The sequence below is a fragment of the Brachycentrus maculatus genome, unplaced genomic scaffold (genome assembly GCF_059751285.1).
Source record: "Brachycentrus maculatus isolate JH-2025_06_01 unplaced genomic scaffold, ASM5975128v1 h1tg000388l, whole genome shotgun sequence".
Classification (NCBI taxonomy): domain Eukaryota; kingdom Metazoa; phylum Arthropoda; class Insecta; order Trichoptera; family Brachycentridae; genus Brachycentrus; species Brachycentrus maculatus.
In genome coordinates, this window is record NW_028281137.1 from 843,043 (window position 1) to 864,973 (window position 21,931).

Consider the following 21,931-nt stretch of genomic DNA (forward strand, 5'->3'; position numbering starts at 1 on the left):
ATCATTATTAATTAACCGGTTAACTGCCAAGAGCGTCTTTAGATGCATAATTTTCTGTGAACGGAGCGCCGCTCATACAAAAATTACGTCTTAAGACGCGCCGTTTTAAATGGGCTTTTAGTTAAGAAAATCAATAATTTAAAATGTACAAATATATTGAACGCATAGTGACATCTATTGAGAATATCTTTGCATACTTAGAATTGAAACAGAATTTGTTTTTACCACTTTAAACGTAAATTAAAGAGAGCTTTGTCCTCGGAACAACTAATGGCGCTCAGGGTTGTCCAATTATCCCCGAGTTGCCGTCAGTACCGAATCTGATGACAATGATTTTAGTGTCGATTCTGATGATTTTTAATTTTTAAAAATCAAAGTGTGTGTGTGTGTATACTTTTGATATTAAACCTACATAAACAATTACTTTTGACATATAATTTAGTTTTCATATTTTCTATGACAAATTTTGTGACAACCCTGCACCATGAACAATTAATTTTATGATTATGGATAAATGACTGAACGACTGGCGCGCTCTTAATTTATTTGGCATGTTTTATAAATAAACGTTAATACATTTTTAATAACAATATGTTTAAAAGATTTTATTTTTGTCGTAAAATTCGTGGCGTGTTGGGTACCGCCATACATGTACCTGCCGGCAGTTAACAGGTTAATGAAGGACAGGTGATTAGCCCTGCGTTTCAGCTATCAATCCAGGGTAATATTGAATGAATGAGTGAAAAATGCTTAAATTTATGATGACTCTACTGGAAATCCAAAACGGTAACCAAACATGCTGACCGTTATACTAAGGCAGATGCCTATACTGTAAGTGGATACCTGAATAGCTAAGTATTGCAGTATAGTTATAACTGCACCTTTAAACTGAAACTAATTTAACTATAAAATGAAAAATAATATGATAATGGATTTAAGAGAACTAAAGAATCAAAAAAATATGTTGCAAAAGGAAACTGCATTTAGTAAAAGTCTAACAGAGATGCTCCGTGTGTGTTTTAGTAAAGTTTTGTTTTATCATTACTTAAAGGATTAAAAGTTGATGAAATTACAAATTTTGTGGAAAGAGACGCTTTTGTTTACAACCGGAATCGAGAAAATAAAATTAATGTATTCACATAAAAAAAAGATAACTGCCACAATGTTATGTTGTATGTGGATTCCTCATAAAAATAATAGGCTATGTAGAACTCGCAGTAGAGCAAAAATAAGATTTTCATTCATTGATTCGGCAGTTACTTTAAGTAGTAGGCAGGTAATTTATATACATGCAGCAATATTTATCCATTATTAAGTTTTACCACTATTTTTTCAATGCATACTGCATCATTTTTAAACACCGTGTGTGAAGTTAAGTCTTAATTTTAGAGTTGTGTCCTTGGGATGTTGAAGGATGAAGAGGGAGTATGAGCTATTTCGTATTTTTATTTATTTTTTTATCAGTGGGAACATATCGCTGGTTAAATGCCAAAGGGCCACAACAAAAAAAAAACTATTCCAAAAATGGTATCTAAATCTTCAACATTTTCATATTCGAAAAAGACCCATGATTTAAATGAAATAACGCTAGAATCATGGGTGTCTTTTCGAACATGAAAATGTTGACAATTTAGATACCATTTTTGGAAGAGTTTAATTTTTTTGCATTGTGGCCCTTTGGCATTTAAACAGCAATATTTACCTACTGATAAAAAATATATATAACAAATTTTGGGTTTTGAAATTATTGGAAAAAAAACAGAAAACTGAAATGATATTTGGCCAAAAATCCTTTCCGTCATAGTCAAATTTTATGAGTTCTGAAATTTCTATAAAAAGACTCGATTGTCGACACGATCTAACAGTTTTTTGCTTGCGGTAACACAAAACTGGTATATAAGATGGAGCTAAATTATTTATACTTACTTAATTTCAAGAGAGTGGTCAGGTCTGGAGTAAGAATAATCAGCAGGTATGTGTGAGAAGATGCATGAATGTAGAAGAGGCAAAGAATGTTTGAAAAGATAGTGGTGTGGCTGGCATTCTATTTCTGTCTCCCCCTGCGAAAAGCACAAACTGTTAGAGCTAAAAAAAAATACTGAGTTGAAAATGATCACCGTTGAACTATGTACAAAATGGTATTTATTTAATAAAGGATTATAGGTTCTGAAATAAAAATTCCAAATATTACTTATTAGATAGTTAGTTTTGGATTTATAGCTCGCAGCGTCCGGCATCACAAGATATTTTTTTTGCTGCAATTTCAAAATACAAATTCTTTTTTTTTGTTTTGGGTCAATTAAAAGAAATTAAAACATGTGACCCCATTATATCTGATAGGAACCGATTCAATACATCACATAAAATAAATTCCATTTGAAAGGCGATATTACGTATCCTTTATGTGCATAAACATTTGTGAGTTATTTTATTTTAAAGTAAGTAACAACGTGATAACTCAATTAAATAAAAAACATTATTCCACAATACCAGCATCATCATTTATATCGTAAACTATATATTTTAATTGAAACAAAGTAATTGCTATCAAGGTAGATAATATTGTGGAAAATAATGACTGAAAAAAAACGTATCCAGACACGTATAGGGGGATGAGGTATCATAGGGACAACTAAGGGGTAGGGAGTTTAGACAGGATACTTCTTGAGTTCTAAGTAACACTAATGCTAAAAATCAAAACTACCTTTTTGAGGTCACCTGGAGTAAAAACAAAAAAAGAATCCATCAATCCCGAGATATTCATTTAAGTACGTACCTATCCACAATTTATAATTTTATCAATATTTTTTCTATGGAATAAGCTAGTACAAGCTCGTTTTGATCTATGGTGATCTTGGCGTTTGGCTGTCTTGTGCGGCCGCCATTATGCTATTTTAAGATCTTGTTTTCTTAAGTTTTTCGTTTCAAATAGTGGAATCACTTCTTTGTTTGGATTTCTATTAGTTAAACAATGAGTAATTATGAAGATGATCAAAGTGAAGATGGTGAATTGGCAAGAAGTCCTGTCCCGCAGGAGGAAATGGATTTTAGGTTACTATCCTCGACGTTTTCGAACGTATGTAATGTTTATCATTGTTTATGTTTTAAATATAATAATTGTATTTTTACTTTTGCAGTTTATCCGAAGAAGACATAGATACTAACGATTCATTAGATATAAGGCCCCCCCAAGCTAAAATAATCTCATCTCGTCCCCCCAAAGATGATAGGAAAAATAGGCACAGTTCTAAAACGGAAAGGCATAAAGAACATTCACATAGAGATAAAAAACACACATACAGGTAAATTACTTGCAATGAAATTTATTATTTGTATGAATTCAAATGACGTGCAGTAGTAATTTTAAACTCGACGTGAAGTATAATATATGTATAAAACTGACACTGTCCTTGATCAAGTTGGTGATTCACCTGCATGTTGGTGATGCTCTACTTTACAATACAGCCGATGGTTTAGCGTACTATACCGTTTCTAATTATTGACTGGGGACGGTTTTAGTTCACACACACTGTTGACCACTGTAAAGTGTATATATCTCAATCTGCACATTGTTATTATACATAGCACTTTTTAAAATATCATTTATGTGTACAGTGCTTCCCATCTTATAGACACCTTACCATACCCTTGGTCAGCACGCTCGACTACTGTTCTGGAGGTCCCGGGTTCGATTCCTGGGGGAGGATCAATGATTTTTTCACTCTAATATTTATTCAATACTACCCTGGACTGGTACGAGGCTGATCACCTTTCCTTGGTTTGTTACAATAGTGAGCGCAGTCATGATTCCTAATATTTAACAAGATGTTCAGCGATAATATTCATACCTACCTGTGCGATATTTCTATTCAAGATATACGTCCGTTAATGTAAGACAAGTCCTTTATTTAATTTGAGTTAACGTTAGCTGTCAAATTGTAAAAAAATATAGATGTTTTAACAGAGGTAAAGTATCCTTTCATACAAAATAGCATTTAGTCATATCTAAAATTCAAAGATAATTTTTTTTCTTGGATGCAAGATTTGTACTGTATAAAATATGTTAATTTGTTTTCCTATAAAATGACGATACTATATGCTGGAGGAGTGGATATGTACATCAATAGAGATCACATTTATAATGTTTGTTTCAGAGAAAGAGATAAACTCGATATTAGAAGTAAAAAAGAAAATGAATTGATTAGACACACGGAACGCGACATGGCTTATCTCGGGAAGGAACACGCGCGAGAGTACACTCGAGAAAAGGAGATATACCGGGAGAAGACTGTTTACCGAGACAGGGACCACCTCAGGGAGAAGGACGTGTACAGAGAGAAGGAGGTGTACAGGGATCCCGAGCCATACAGAGAAAAAGATTACAGGGAGAAGGACAAAGATGTCTACAGAGAGAAAGATAAAGAAATGTACAGAGAAAAGGACAAGGACGTATATAGAGAGAAGGACAAGGATGTATATAGAGAGAAGGACAAGGACTTGTACAGAGAAAAGGATAAGGATGTATACAAAGACAAAGACATGTACAGAGAAAAGGATAAGGACATGTACAGAGAGAAAGACAAAGACACGTACAGGGAGAAGGATGTGTACAGAGAAAAGGAAGCGTACCGAGAGAAGGAAGCTCCCAGGGAGAAGGACAGGGAGCGGGAGCGGGAGAGGTACATAGAGGCGGAGAGGAACAAGGAGCGGAAGGCTCTGCGGCACACGTCGTCGGACGAGGGGCGGCGCGCGCCCGCCACGGGGGACAAGGAGCTGGAAGACCTGCGCTCTCGCTTGCTCAGCAAGCGGCGCTCCAAGGAGCAGCAGCAGGACCGGCGCGAGCCGTACCGCCAGGCGCACCTGCAGCGCAGGGACAAGCTGCTACACACGGGTACGTCACCCTTCTTGCCCCGTATCTTACCAGCGTAGCTTGTTTCAGTATATGCCTATATACCGACCCGCCTATCCAAAGAGCTAATGCTGCGCCCAACATTATCGCTCCGGTACATATAACTGATTCATGTTTCAGCAAGTATGCTTCTTCTATTTATTTTACAAAGTTTTTCCATTGTTGCAATTTTAATCTTATTTGTTTATTTTATATTTATCATATCTTTTATTTGTGTTTTTTGTAATATGTAAGTATTGTCGCCATATATACGCGCGACTTGTCACCTTGAAGTGCAGTGGGAGTGAGAGAATGTCTTGTTAAAGAACGAGAGATGTCACGGTGCAAGGAGGAGGGTCGCACAGCGCTGGAAGAGCGGCGCTCTCGGCGCGCCAAGCGAGCCCCCTCCCCCCTCGCCGTGCACCACGCCTCGCCGGCGACCAAGCGCTCCCGCCCCTCCGCCTCGCCGCCCGAGGTGGTCACCGTCTCCGACACCAGCGAACACGAGGAACAGGAAGAAGGTAATTAATATAATTTGATTGGCAAAGATTAACAGTTGGATTCCTGGAGCTGTGGCTAATTTGGTTAGCGACGCAGTCTGCCACTTTCTCCCGAGGAATGCTACTAGTGTCTCGGTCACCGTAACGTGTTATTTGCAGTGGATTATGCACTGTGCATTCTGGGGGGTATTCGACGAAGTCTGGTGGTTATTGATGTTTACTCATCCTGGGTAAATGTATCCGACAGTAATGACACCGATGTAGCTGCGACTGGACCACTCTCGGCAGATGGGCCATACTTCCCAGTTTGGGGACACAGCCAAATGAGTTCAATAATAAATCACTGTTCATGGAGTAAAGTCAGTAATTCACTTACAATGGGTGAGTCTGCTATTATAGACACACCCCTTTATTAAAAAATTGTCATACTTCACTGTCGATTGTCAACAGTTTTTCGGAATGTAATAGAGACTATTGTATTACCGACTGTTATCTGCTTAAAAGTATATATTGGTTGCTTTTTCAGATCTTTTTCGACAAATTGTATAGTTAAATTTTTTTCTAAAAGGTGAGGTTTTTGTGTATTTCGCAGGCGAACATTCGGGAACGTCTTCCGAGTCCTCTTCTACTGACAGCGAAGGGGATACGGCATCCGGAGAAGGGGAGGGGGAGGAGAGCGCGGAAGAGGAGGAGGAGGAAGAGGAGCGAGGGGGACGCACTGAGGAGAGGCGCGAGGAGAGCTCCGGGGGGGAGGGCGAGGCCGAAGAGGTAGCCAGTGACCAGCGCTCTCCCGCCTCCATACACTCCGATACGCCCAAGAGAAGGTAGGTCAACCAGAGAATAACTTCACCTCCCTTTGTTAAAATTATCCAATGTCCTCCTATATAATTTGTATTAATTTAATTTGTCATTAATTTGATCGATAATAATTTCATTTTAAATTCAAAAATACAAAAAAAAAAATCAGTTTTCAGATTTTTTATAAATTGATTTAAATTATCTAATTCATTGACTGCTTGGAAAATTCAAATTACTTTCTAACATCACCGTGCATCATTTTGTATATAGAAAATGAATATAAAATAGGTCTCTTAATCCCTTATCCATACCTAACAATGTGGATAAGGCATAGCATCATATCAAAAGAGTGTTATTTTCATTGTCAATAATATGAAGATAAGGCGACCAGTCACCAGTCCTGCTTTACAGGTACGTGTGTACATAGGAAATGTCTAGCACGGCAGCTAATCGCGTCAACTATTACACTAGGCAGAAATAGTAATAAGCGTGATGTTCATATTAAATATTTGTCAATAATATGAAGATAAGGCGACCAGTCACCAGTCCTGCTTTACAGGTACGTGTGTACATAGGAAATGTCTAGCACGGCAGCTAATCGCGTCAACTATTACACTAGGCAGAAATAGTAATAAGCGTGATGTTCATATTAAATATTTGTGTATGGAGTGGGAGTGGGAGTGCCTTATTTAGAATTGTATAACTTGCCTGTTAGCAGATCACGTTCCCGGTCTCGCTCTCACTCCTTCTCCCCCCCCGCCGTCCCCAACGGCGGCTCCGGGGAGGGCACAGACCGGGGCAGTCCGGCGGAGGACCGCACCTCCCCCCCACCCCCCGGCTCGCCGCACCCACCCCTACCGCCGTACTACCCTGCGCTACAGGTAACCTTGTCATCTAGTACATTGCATGAACCCAATCATTTTTTAATTTATTAATTTTCTGTCCAATGTATAAGGTTTCAAACATTCATGTTTTTTGTTGTTTTATTCATGATGAGTGTATATTTTAATTTATTTTATCTCTAAACAAGTATGGCTCTTTTGGTACACGATGAGAGAGTATTTACCTCGAGACCTCCGATACTTAAATTCCCAATGTATAAATTTTATCCATAAACGGTACATTACACTGCCATCTATATGTCCTATTTAATCTCCTTTCCTCACTTCTTCACTCCTCCACACGAAAACTTACTCCCGTATAGGTTTCACACAGTTTTGATGTCAAAACCATTATGAAAATAATATTTAATGTTCCAATGTAGACTTCCACTGACTTGAACTCGTGGCAATCAAATAGCTGTATGCTAAAACACAGCAAAACACCTCCCAGGTAAACAATACAAATCAGCAATATTACCCAGCATAAAAACATTCATAAAAGCAAATTGAAGGAACTGTCAGTATTACACAATGAAGCTCTATAACCTTCTGCCATTATCCATATGTCCATTTCCTTCCATTATGCCATTAATGTAAGTTTTTGGAAAAAAGCTTTCAATAAATATAAATGTAATAGATTGTGTCATACGGCCACACATCTGTAATTGCATAACTCATGATAAACAAATAACTAATTAACCGCCCTACCCATACGAATCTAGGCGATACGTCCATATACTATCGCCCGAAACACGCCTTATCCCGTATGTACAGGTACAATATGTACAAGTATACCCGCAACCACATGCATTTAGTATTTCAAGGATAGTATCCCTGCCTATCTCATTTGCAGAATATGTCAAGATTATGTCGATTGATATATTACATTCAATGCAAAATATGTTTATAAAAATATTCAATAGAATATTATTAAAAATAAATTATCCGGCGACATCGAATGATTAGAACCTCTGACTTGCAAAGGATAAGAAAAAAGTAAACGAGTCTTTTCTTAAAAAAAAAATGTTTGGTACATTGTAAATAAGTATTGTTATTGAGAAATCTTAAGACGAAAACCCAAGGATACATTATTGCACACGTGTATGATAAATGACCGCCGGGAACTTTAAGTTAAGTGCAAATGATTTTATATTTGAAATATAGAAGATGGGCGAGTGCGAGCGGTGGTCGGTGTGATTGTGTTGTTTGACAGGTGTTTGTGGATGTTGCAGGGATGTCGGTCGGTGGAGGAGTTCCAGTGCCTGAACAGGATAGAGGAAGGGACGTACGGAGTGGTTTACCGAGCCCGAGATAAGACCACGGAGGAGATAGTGGCTCTCAAGAGACTCAAGATGGAGAAGGAGAAGGAGGGTTTTCCCATCACCTCCTTGCGAGAGATCAACACCCTGCTCAAGGTAACGTTTGGCCCTTTCCATTGTGAAGTATCGTGTGGGGCTCCTACCCGACCACCTATTAATATCCCTGTATGTTTTATTCTGCAGGCCCGGCACCTCTTATCTCCGAGAGAATTGCGATTGACCTCTGAGCCAATCAGTCAAGGTTGTCCATTCTACTGCTAAGAGCGGGGACGGGCCCCAACTATAGTCTTGTTTCACTTGTTGCCTTTTATCTGCCTGCTGACCAAACTCATTTTCTAGGAAACATTTTCACTACCTAAATCCTTGCAAATATGATCATTTTACACCGGTCTGTGATTCTGCTAATGGTACCTAGTACCATTCACTCAACCGTGACAACCAACCGTGAGCTCATTATGAGCTAACTCCCGTTCTGCAGTTATGTAAAGCCTGCAAATGTATCTCCAGGAATTCCCCTTTCCTTCCTATTTATTTTGTAAAATACATCATTTCTAATTTTCTTTAAAAAAACATTGATATCTTAACATGTATGAAGAACTTCATTGTGTTGGGAATTTGGGATTTCGGAGAGGTTGTAAGTCCTGAAATCCAATCTTCCATATTGCTATCTCATTGAACTTCTTCATCTACGTTGAAATATCATTAAAATCTTGATATGAATAACTCCTATGTGGACCAAATTCAGCATTTTTCACCAAATATTTAGACACAATTTTTGTTTTTGTTTTTTATTTATTTTCTATTTGTATTTCTTTACATTATCTCAAAGAGATAAATTAAAGTACTTTAATTGAATATTTTTAAATGCATCTTTCTCACATCTTTCTTTTAAGATGTTATTATTTTAATTTTATTAATATTTCCTATCCTTGGCACCCTATGCAATTATATGATTGGTAAATGCAGGCTTTATGTAACTTTCCTTATACGCTAAGGAATATATGTGACTGTTTATCTACTGAGCAAATTGGAATTTGAAATAATAATTGTAACATTTATGTTAATCGTACACACCAAAGTCTTGGAAACCAGACACAGAGAAAATTATGTAACTTAGTTAATGATATTGAAATGAAGCCGTAAGTATAAACACATTTACAATTTTAAACAGTTATGAAACTTCAAAATATATTTGAGTTTTATAAAACTCTCGCTAAAATATGTTATGTTATGATGCAAACTTTATATTGTTATTAGTAATGTAATGAAAAATTGTCTAATTAAAGGTACAAGTTATATCCATCATACTTATTTTTGACATTTGTAATTATTTTTTCTGTAACACATTAGCTTTTATTTGAAAAAATTATGGCAGTGTGTACTCATATTGTGATATTATATATGCCTTAGTTATTTAGAGCATATTTGACGAAATTGGCACTAGGCAAAAAGTAGCGAGTTTTTTCAAAAAAAGAAATGATAAACCCATGATGTTTGAATAATTCTTCATTGTCTTGTTCATCGTCATCTTGCTCCACAGTTTTCACATTCGTCTGTCATTTACTTTTTAAATGATGTTGGCAGTGCATTCTCAGGTGGATGGTATTTTATGTTGGTTAAGTTGTAAAATAAGTTTTCACCGAATTTCACAGCTTTCATATCAAATGTCAAAAGTTAGATGTTAAGTTTTGTTTCATAAAAGGTTGGTGCATGCGTAATGTCCTTTGTCACCTATGATCACACTTCAGATAAGGTGGATTTTCCATTATTCCTTGGCACATTGAAATGACAAAGAACATATTTCTCTATCAGTGATAGGTTTTAGCCCTCTTTTTACAAGTTCTCCATTCATTTCAACGCATCCATCATCAGACATGTCGTTTTCTGCCGATCATCCTCCTTTTTCCTCCAACGTTTTAGTTTAATCGTTTCTATTACATAAATAAATGTTATCGAGAAATTCCTTCACTCGTTAATTACTTCAAATATGCTCTGAATCTATTTCTTACAATAATGCAGAGTTGTTGATGAGAAATGGAACTGGATTTTTTTGTCTTTGTTTTTGAAGAATTATATTTCCATTGTTTGTGTCACCACAATACTATATTTTCTTTGTGCTCGATGTAATATTTATTTCTAATTTGTTAAATTTTATGTTATCGCTTTGTATAATAATGTTCTTATTGTGATTGAATAATATTTTAAATTCTGTAATTGATAATGGATACAATTTAGTTTTGTCGAGTTTAATAATGAATTCTTTACTAACCATTCTATTCTCAGTGAGAATGTATAAAATTGGAATTACATTTTTTAAATTTCCAGATATCTTTATAATGCGGAATGCTCACACTTTTACTGTTTGCTCTTGTTTTATGAGCTGCTTTGATAAGCCATATACACATAATTATTAGTTATGTCTAATGTGTTATCATAATTATAGAACAATTTAGTTTCTGGAGACCAGCCTTTCCCTCACCAGGTGACATGAAGTCACCTGTAATGGGAATATTATTTCAAAAGCACATGCAACGCTAACGCTATAGACAATGACAATGTCTCTAGTGAAGTTCTAGTGATTCAAGAACAAAGTTTCTAAATTGGTTCATATACAGTAGAATCGCGATATAAGTAATCGCGATATATCGAAAAATGACGTATATCGAAAAAAAAAACCGAATTTATTCCCTAAAACTAATTTTTCATACAAAAATGCATTTATATAACGAAATCCCGTTATTATGTATAACAAAATCACTTTTGTCCCGTACGAAAAAGTGCCAATCCATTTAAGTAAATTTATAACAAATAAAAAATGTTATGATAAAAATATTTCAAAGCCGCGCCGCCACGGCGCCGCGCGGAAATAAAAAATGTTAAGATAAAATTATTCAAGCCGCGCCGCCGCACCATATGCGGATGGTTTTATGGCGATTTTTAAAAGTAATTCAATACAATATCCCATCAGCTTGAGTAATTAGTAATTAGAGTCAATGAGTCAGTGAAATGATTTACTTTAGCAATAATAATTCTTTAGTTGTGTCGCCTACTTTCAAAATCCGCTAGATCCAGTTTTATAAGATTTTAAAATAAATACTCTATCGGAATGCCAGTTGTGGTTTTTATTGTTCAAAATTTTTAAATACTTGAAAACCCCGCTAAAAAATACTTAAAAACAGCGTTGTATTTCAAATTCCGATATATTCATGAAACTTGCCTTCTGACCCATATCGGTCAATCAGAGAGCGGAGATAGGTCAAAAGTTAAGATGACGTCATTATCGATTTGTGTCTCGTGTTTTTTTTTGAGTGCTGAAAAACTTTCCAAAAAAATGGGAAAATTCTCTATTTTAAAATATTTTATATAAAGATAGACAAATCTTTGAAACATAAATGTTATCTGGAGAATTTGGATTTTTTTGTAAAATCGACTTATATGGATCTGGCGGATTTTGAAAGTAGGCGACGTAGTTATAATCTCTCTTCTTATTTCAATGAAATTATTTCTGTAGGCCATAAAAATTCTCAAGTATATTCTCTCCCATAATCAGTCCACCTGCTTATCTCAATGGTAGACAATAATAATTCTCTAATTACAATCCATCTTTTTATCTCAATGAAATGATTCTGTTGACAATAATAATCCTCAAATTGCATCCGTCTTTTATCTACATCGTAAGGGCATTTGTCCACTACACGGAATAATTTTACCGTCCGTCCGACACGTCAGTTTGCGTTTTAAAACGACGATTTTACGATCGAATTTACGCGCAACGTGTTCACGCACCGATCAAGAGCTCCGATCCGAAGAAAGATGGACAAAAGCACAAGCCAATCCAAGCCAATCGTCATTTTAAAACGCTAACTGATGTGCCGGACAGTAAAATTACACGGAATTTCGGGTAGTGGACAAGCGCCCTAAGTGGGGCGTAGTGTCGGGTAAGACGATCTGCACACTATTGGACTAGCGGAGTAACGTGTTACGACGTACGACATGCACGCATACTTACAAAGCACGCCACACGCGCAAACACAGAAACGTTTGTGTATTTTTACGATTTTATGTTAGGATTTGATTCCCGATTTTTTTACAAATTATTTATTTCCGTCGCTGCAAATGAATGACATTATGAATAACATTTACCAGACCCAACATTACAAAATAGTTTTATTTAAACTTTAAATATGGCCAATAAAAGCAACTAGGAATATTAAATATGACGGACAATTTGGACAAATACGAATTTGTCCGTTTTATACGAATTTTGAAGGAATAAAGAGATCAAACGGAATTTGAAGGATTATAACGGAATTTTAACGGATTTTAGGAAATTTTTAGCGACGGCGAAAAAAAATTCATCGCGTAAATTTTGGAAAAAATTTTTTTTTCGCCGTCTCGTAATTTCGCAATTTCGTAATTTCGCAATCTCAATATCGAAAACTACTCTTTGACGTCTGACAACACTGGCCGTCAGTAGTGTGCAAGCCGTTCTCGTTCTCGGCTTTGGCGGCTACTTGTGATATTATTATTATTATATTTGATGTTATTATTCTCCTTTTTAGATACATATTTACCAGACCCAACATTACAAAATTGTTATATTTCAACTTTAAATATGGCCAGTAAAAGCAACTATGAATATTTACGTTTTTCCTGTTTTAAAATCACATTCTCATATTGTGTACAAAATACATACGAGTATCATCGATTCCCGCGGCACTTTTATCACCGTAAGGTTAATAAGAAAACTAGTGAAAATATGTAGATATTCAGTTCCCTATGGCCCCCTTCCTCCTTTGTTTGCAGAACTTGCGATCTTTTTGAAAAGCCGCGCAACATTTTTTGCAACGGCGCGCCAAATATACATACTAAGTATGATTTAAAAAAATTCGTTATATGTGGGAATTCGTTATTACGAATTAATATTTTTTGGTCCCTTGGATTTCGTTATATCGCGATTCTACTGTATATAGAACTTCCAAGAATTTGAGTAGTGTGGTTGTCAATAATGGGTAGAATTGGTGAATGTTACACGTGTGTAAAGTGATCACTTAAACCAGCCTATGACGGTTGTAAGCCCCGTAAATGCCCAGACTTCCATATTCTTCTTCATCTTTGATGAGATGTCAAAAAATAAAATCTCATCTTAGACGGAATGGTTATCAAGAATTAGTAATTGTATATTGGTTATAAATTATAAATGTATGATGATAACTGTAATTATGTAGTGTTAATTACAAGTTAAACTTATGAATGAATGGGTTTTGAGAATAGCCAGATATCTCGGAAGAGTCGCCCTTTTATTGGCTCTCGGTACATTTCGCAGTATGAGTAAATAAAACTTTTAATGTATAAGTGCATATCATCAGAATAACAAAAAACTAGAAACATTTTAAATCTCAAAGAAATAAAACTTTAGAGTTTTTTCCACTTTTATTTTATTTGAGCAGTGATGTTATCGGTAATGACGAAACCCGGTCACTGGTGCAAATAAAACAGTTTTATTATATAAAATGCTGTTCCTCCAATACAAAACTCTAACCTTCTCTTCACAGAATGTGGTTGGGCTTTAAGGGTCTTATGAAATCTACAGTAATATTGCATCATACTTTGTGATATCATGTGGCTTCGCAGGTATCATTCCTATAAAGATAGGTGTGAAATCTATTTTGATAATTGTTCATTATTTTGGTTAATTTTTTTGTTCGGTATAATTTTGATGGCCGTGACCATTGTCGAATTTAATATCCAAGATTTATGAAAGATTATATGTATTTGGAAATTGTTGATAACTGTAATCTTGGGTTTTTCCTCAAATAAATTTGCGTTGTGGTTAGGATTTGTGTATTTGCAGCAACTCTAGATTTGTATCAAATGTAGAAAAACAGAAAATGCTAAGATTTCAGCAACATATGTATGTGAATACTGGAATGCATCCGAGGGTTGAGAAGAATGAATATCCCACCCGCGATGGATATGTCTGACACGCCTGATGGCCTGACGCGTGTGCTTGTGTGGATTATGGAAACACACCATCATGTAAGTACATAATCAATAGCAAAAAGAATGTTCACCGGATGTACCAGGTAAGTTGGGAGCTGGTACACGAATCCTAAATCAAAAACATATTATTTTTTGTACACAATACTTGCACACTATTTGCTATAAATCTCTAAACTAATCACATAATTCTAATAAACTGAGTTGACATTTTGTTCATATAGTAAACGGGAATGTATGTTTTTTTGTTGTTCGTATGACACATTATCAAGTAATGGATAAGAATTGATGGATTTAGGATGTCAAATGTTGAGATGTAAACCATCATAAATCCAAAATGACCAATGTTCAGGTGAGATTTATTAGTGACATTAAAAAATATTTCGCTTTCAGTTTTACGGAACTAAACATAAAATTATTGAACATTACAATATTGTGTTAAATAATTTAATGTGTATTCCTCTTTTTTTGTTTCTTTTGAGCATTTGACATTTTGGATTTACTGTAGCTTACCTCGTGCCAGCAGAATTTATGAACATAAAATGTGTCAGCTTTGTTTTAACGAGGCTTAGTAATAATGGCGTATCAATGTGGCAGTAGGACATTTGGAATATTTCGGTTCAGATGTCTCAATATAAATTGATAAGTGGGCCGATCTGTTTAATTGTGAAAAATGTTTTTCAAAATCTGTCAAAGAAAATTTTTCGATTGAAGAAAAATATAATTCAATATTTTTGTAATGTTTTTAGTTTTACGGTTGTTATATATATGTAGTGCAGACTTACTACCTCAATTTCAATTTGTGTTGAATTTGTACCACCTTAAATTGTTTCATGCGTTATATTTATAAGTAATGTTTGTTTTCTTTTACAGGCAACACCCTAGTTTTAGTTCAGCCACCATTAGCATTCCGATTCTAGAGGATTTGTTGAAAGTGCGCAAAGTTCTTCACGAGGGATGTGTGTGGAATATCCGTACAAAATAATTATGATGGGAAAAATAATATCATAAGATAATATCATAAAAAATAATATAAGTGATGGAATCTAGGCTGTTGCTTGTTTCAATGAAGAAATATTAAAAACCTTTTTTAAATCAGCTTATTTTTAGTTATCCTTCACTTATACATAATTGTTTGCTTTCAAAACAAAAGCATTGTTGAAAAGTAATGCAGAATGAAATGTACATGATTTTATTTTACTCGGATCGATGTGTAAAAATAAGCATATATATTTTCAATGGTGTGTACTTCAAACTGATAAATCACTTTTATTTCAGATTCACAAGCAATTTTCAACAGTATGAAACGAATGCTCTGTTATTCCGTGTCGGATAAATGGACAAACTCCGTAACGGTGAACAAGAAGACAAGTGTCCTTCTGTGTGCATTTTTTAACAATCTTTAATTAAGTTTTAAGTATAAAGTGTATTGTACGATTAAATGAGACTGTTTATTTCAAATTCCAATTATTGATTCGGTAGATTTAAGCGATTTAATCTTGGACCTGAAAATGTAAAAATGATCTTTATATTCATCTTGCGAGGCAATTTAAATAAATAATAGGTTGCAAATAGTAGTTGCAAATTGTTAATGAGCACAGATATGGGGAAAATCGGATTTAATTTATATATTACATTTGAATAGCCAAATATTTATTTTTATGTTCAGAATGTCCCAAACGAAGATCTGCAGTGCGATCACAGGTCTATGTTATTTATGATTATTTTGTTTACCACACTTTGTCAATAGTAAGCACCCTTCACATTACCACTTACCGATCTTGCAAAATATCAAAAATAAGTATCTTTAGTATAGCCAACTTTGCCAATATTAAAAAGCAATTTGCATGCGCCAAATTTCCTTAAAATAAGTAACTATTATTAGTAAAAAAATATATATACTTAAAATAAGTTTAATAATATAACTATTTTTTTGTTACATATTATATTACCAAGGTAGAGCTGCCATTCAGATATGGAAAAAGTAATAAAAGCATGTGTATTTGCATTTCTAATGTATATCTTTCACTCTTAGCGCATGTAATGTTAGTTTGTTTCTTTCAATTTAATAAGTTGTATCCCCTAAAATTAAAATTAATCACAATGATGTTGGAAATTTTTAGGGTGTAGATTTTCGCCTGCTAAAATGAAATCAATTATAGTCAACCTTAACGCACGAGGTTTCAGTAGGCAGCCACTTCCTTTGCCTTAGAGATGAATTGTGTGCTTAAGAAAATATGCTTATTTTAAGTTTCAACCGCGTGTATATAGAATGGCATCCACCTGGTATCGCACTGTCAGCTTGTCTGTAAGCGAGTATTGTGCTCCTAATGGGTGTCGTTTGTTAAAAATTATTAGAGTATTCGGAGGGTAATGTGTGATGTCGTGCGACTCGTGTGTATTGCAGGGGCAGCATCCCAACATCGTGACCGTGCGTGAGATCGTGGTGGGCTCCAATATGGACAAGATCTTCATCGTGATGGACTATGTGGAGCACGACCTCAAGGGACTCATGGAGACCATGCGAGCGCGGAAGCAGGTCTTCCTTCCCGGTAAGTCGGGCTTGTGCTTCGGACTCGGAACACTCGATGCTATGGAGACATTCGTGCGTGGAATTAAGAATGCTTTTTGTATTTCAGGCGAAGTGAAGTGCTTGATGCAACAGTTACTTCGCGCTGTGGATCACCTTCACGACAATTGGATATTACACAGAGACCTGAAAACCAGTAATCTTCTACTCTCTCACAAGGGCATTCTGAAGGTTTGTTCCTCATAAAATCCATCACCGCATCCGAACCGATTGTGACATTCGCACTATGTGTCTCTGAATTTATTATTTTTAATGTCGCACTATTTACATATATCCTAAGTTAGTAATACAATTATAATTTTGGTACCGCCAAACTTTTTTAAAGGTTTCTTTCATTTCACTCGAGAAATGCAAAACCAAAATTTGGTCGCCATACAGCGTTTCTATTCTAATGATGTCTACATGATTTGTTATTGATACATATCTCCAGGTGGGTGACTTTGGTCTGGCGCGCGAGTACGGGTCGCCGCTGAAGAGCTACACGCCGGTAGTGGTGACGCTGTGGTACCGCGCGCCGGAGCTGCTGCTGGGAGCGCGCACCTACTCCACGCCCATCGACATGTGGTCCGTGGGCTGCATCTTCTCCGAGTTCATCACCATGCAGGCCCTCTTCCCCGGCAAGAGCGAGGTGGACCAGCTCAACAGGATATTCAAGGTCAGCCTCGCTCTCTATATCAATCGTACCAAGAGATGCTCCAATGTGGAACAAGCCAAGACAGAGTGTTATGGCGTTCTATTCTCTCTGTTAGTTAATTAGTTATATATTCAGTAGAATTTTAAGGAAGTTGGCACATGAGTTTTGTCATGATCAGTATCTTTTACATTTGAATTTATCAGAATTGACAAAAAAAAACAAGTGTCTATAATTTTTCTATTTTATTTTAGATTCATTATTAATACACACAATTGTAGAAAGGAATAATAAAAAAATCTCAAGTACCATCACTTCGCGATCAGGTGTGAGAAATAAAAAAGTTTTAATTTTGCCATAAGTCTAAAAATATTGACAAATTTTGGTTAAAAAACAAAATAAATTAAATACATATATGAATAATTAGTTTTTATTTTTATTTCAAATTTGCCAGTACAAAATTCAAAATATTATAAAAATTTTGGGCCAACATTTCAATTTTAAAGCTTCCACTTCATTATTTTATGCCGTTTGTACAAATGAAAGTTATACATTTTTATTGGCAAATTGAAACGTCAAGTTAAAATAAAGAATTCCCCAGGACATGGGCACCCCGAACGAGACGAGCTGGCCGGGCTGGAGCCAGCTGTCGGGGTCCCGCGCGCAGTGGGCGGAGCAGGCGGGCGCGGGGCTGCGCGCGCGGGTGGGGCCCGGCCTGCCCGACACCGGCCTGCAGCTGCTGCAGGGGCTGCTGGCCATGGAGCCCTCCTCCCGCCTGCAAGCTTCCAAGGCGCTGCAGCATCAGTTCTTCAAGGTTAAAACAAGCTTGACACTCGCCCCGTAAATTCTAATAATCATATCGACCATACTTTTTCATATTGTACCTGCATTGCATTTTTAACCACCTACTTGCATTTCATTACGAATGAATATGTAAAAAATACAAATATTTAAAAAAGTTTTTGCAATATTATCAATATTCACGAATCTATTGTTAATATTTAAACTTGTGATATTAAAGCCATTGATCCTCACTCGCTGTATCCTACTCTCGTCCATTTAAAATCTTTGTTTTAAATAATAAATTTTTATCTCTTTGTATTTCGTATTGTGATTGTAAACAGAAAATCGATGTAATATAATTTTTAACTAGATGAAAAGTTCTTGTACCGGTTACTGCTCATCCCTACAATGTGCGCAATACCAATATGACAAAAGATACAAATATGATTAACTGGTGCGAATCCTGTTTGTAATGGTCCGGGATCACCTAAGCTAAGCTAAGGATTGTCTAAGTAAGGTCCGAGTAAAATGTTATCTTTTTCAGGAGCAACCTCAGGCCATCGACCCGGCCATGTTCCCGACGTGGCCCGCCAAGTCGGAGGGCGGGCGCAAGCAGCACTCCCCGCGCCCCCCGGCGGGCGGGGACCTGTACAACAAGCTGGCCGCCGACGAGGCCGCCGGCTTCCACATGGCCCCCGCCGCCTTCCTCCCCCCGCCCGCCTCCTTCTCCCTCAAGTTCTAGTTGGCACGCTATTTGGTGCCATTCTATGAATTATAAACATAATGTGAGACTGTACGATATAGTGAAATTGTTAGTTTTATTTGATTTTCGGTCATTTTATCCAGACAATTGTGACATTTAGTATTAAAATATATAATATCCATTTTGATCATTTTGAGATAATCATGAAATACTTTTGTATCTTTACATTCTACACAAGACATCTATAAAAACAAAAACAAGACGTATTATGTTAAAGATAGACAATATCATGTTTTTTTATTATTGATATCCCAATATAGATGAAGATGAATATGGAAGTCTAGGTATTTACAGGGCTTAAGATCAGTCGTTAGCTGGTTCGAGTGATCCTCTATACACTGTGTAGCATTCACCGTTCCGCCGATGATTTACAACCACATCGATTGAGATAATAATTAAAATCTTATTGTGGCGCCAATCCAGAATTTATGAACAAAATTGTAGACACTCAAAATATGGTGAGTACATAATTGTTGATTTGCATTAAAAAAATATGTGGAAACTAATTTTGATACTTAACTTTTTTTATTATTTTATATACAGTTATATACATTAATTTTCAGTACGTAATAAAATTTACCGATTATGCGATGCAATAGCTGCAGCTGACTGCAAATGTATGTTACAGTTTAAAACTAACTGTGGGGGTTACTTGTTACGTTTCAAATGTTTTTACAATTTGAAATACTATCCATAAGGTAATTTGACATTTGATTTCCATTAGTTTTACATTCCACAAAACTGTATTAATGACTGCATTGTTGTCTAAAAATGGAAATGTCGGGTTTTGATGCTAAATGTCATAATTTGCGTGAACTTCAATGTAATACTATCATCGGATAATAACAGTTGTAAACACGTGATAGATACAAGTAATCATTTTAGTGAATGTCTTGTAGTTTTCTGTGAATATTGAAATAAGAGCGTTAGTCGGTTGGTAGTTATTGGTTCAAATAAAATGATATTTTTAATGAAACGAAATGTGACTGAATAAGTAATGTTACAATCCGAGTCACTTCTAGAGCAAAAGGTTGCATATACCTATTTCATGTTACTAGCAAAATACTTTATTGGGCTTCGCAATCTACGTTTTTTATGGATATTTCTTTTTCAATAACCTCACTTCTGACGGGAAAGGTATTTCTACCCGTTTGGTCGATCGATGCTTAAGGATGGGTAAGGTATTTATACCTCCTGCGCTGGCCTCATTTCAAAGGCAGAAGAAAAGGAGGAATTATCCAATGTTTTTTATATGAATACACACCAATCTCACAAATCCCATCGCCAGCGGTCCGCAGGAGTAAAAAATATCCGTCTGAAATGTGTTAACATTACTCTGAACATATAAAGATGTTTTCCTCACACTAATGGAATTCATATTATGTGTTTTTTATTTACGCCTGAAAATATTTTATATATCTCTTATACTTATAGGGTTTATATTGTTTTTCTTCATCACATTTTGGGAATACTTACATCCTTTAATATGGACATAGATGACAATTTACGCTCTTGAAACATATTTTGTGGTCCAAGTTATTTAAAGTAAGGCAGAATGCGGCAGTTGAACTTTCTCATTGTATATACATATGTAATATTAAACTTTTGACAACATCTTATGAATTTTTATTAAATAATTTACAAATCATTATATATATATATATATATATATATATATATATATATATATATATATATATATATATATATATATATATATATATATATATATATATATATATATATATATATTTTTTTTTAAACCCTTATCCGCACCCCAATGGTGCATAGGGCACTGTGTCTTATAAACGTAGTGTTATCATGATCGTTTTACTTATGAAGGAAAGGTGATCAGCCCTCCGCTTCAGGTACCAGTCCATGGTAATATTGAATAAATATTACAGTGAAAAAATCACTTATATTTATTTTTACCCCCCTTGGGAATCGAACCTGGGACCTCCAGAACGGTAGCCGAGCGTGCTAACCATTACACTACGGAGGCGTACAAATTTATATATATATATATATATATATATATATATATATATATATATATATATATATATATATATTATATGAATATATATTGCTGATCCGACTATGAAATCTAATTAAACAATATCTTGTTCATTGATTAATTTGTATGCTGTGAGATTTAGAGAGACAAGTGATGGTATTGAGGTAATAAAACACACATCTCGGTCACAGGTGGTTCATACTTGTATTATGCAGTCAAAAATCAGTGGGTTGAACATTTTTCGATTCATTTCATTGTCTACTACAAATTGTTTAAAATAAGTAAAACAAATTGTTTAAATTAAGTTGCTTTAAAATTGAAAAGACTAAAATTTTAATAATATTTTCAATTGCTCTAAATTTTTTTATGTAAGTATATATTTAAAAAAATAAACATTCATTTTTCATATGCGAACCGATATCTTAAGCGGATTTTTGCTGTTGATAAAATGACAAAAACTGCGAATTTAGTTGTAAATTTTTTATTTTTTTTTTAAAAGAATTTTTCTGTTACTTAAATGAGTTTTTCCTCTTTTCTCATAATTTTGTTCGCAAAACATTTTTCTCTAGACATTTTGTTGAATTATCGAATGTTTTGTACGAAACATCGTTGAAATGATGAGTTTGAAATATTTTTAAAATTATGGGAAAATTCTAATTGAAGTTAGAATTTAAACTTTTTCTCCACTCTGTGATCAAACATCAAAATATAAATTGTAAAAATAATTTGGTTAAATTAATATGTAATATTATAAAATAATT

At 35.2% G+C, this 21,931-nt stretch overlaps 1 protein-coding gene across 2 annotated transcripts; it reads left to right on the plus strand.

Moving 5' to 3' along the window:
- Positions 1 to 2,845: 2,845 nt before the first annotated feature.
- On the plus strand, positions 2,846 to 20,767 carry Pitslre (cyclin dependent kinase 11B pitslre). 2 transcript variants are annotated; one of them, XM_088270630.1, is made up of 12 exons: positions 2,846 to 3,051; positions 3,138 to 3,302; positions 4,155 to 4,891; positions 5,215 to 5,409; positions 5,981 to 6,212; positions 6,902 to 7,067; positions 8,300 to 8,482; positions 16,794 to 16,938; positions 17,026 to 17,147; positions 17,407 to 17,631; positions 18,209 to 18,421; positions 18,935 to 20,767. In XM_088270630.1, the coding sequence occupies exons 1-12, from the start codon at positions 2,972 to 2,974 to the stop codon at positions 19,130 to 19,132; spliced, it is 2,661 nt and encodes an 886-aa protein (XP_088126756.1). In that variant the 5' UTR covers positions 2,846 to 2,971; the 3' UTR covers positions 19,133 to 20,767. The 2 variants fall into 2 exon arrangements, with proteins under 2 accessions (XP_088126756.1, XP_088126758.1); XM_088270632.1 differs by having other exon boundaries at positions 6,905 to 7,067.
- Positions 20,768 to 21,931: the final 1,164 nt, after the last annotated feature.

Coding starts and splice junctions, on each gene's coding strand:
- Pitslre (XM_088270630.1), top strand. CDS start 2,972: ATGAGTAATTATGAAGATGATCAAAGTGAAGATGGTGAATTGGCAAGA. Junction 17,148..17,406: donor CTCACAAGGGCATTCTGAAG/GTTTGTTCCTCA, acceptor ACATATCTCCAG/GTGGGTGACTTTGGTCTGGC. Junction 17,632..18,208: donor AGCTCAACAGGATATTCAAG/GTCAGCCTCGCT, acceptor AGAATTCCCCAG/GACATGGGCACCCCGAACGA.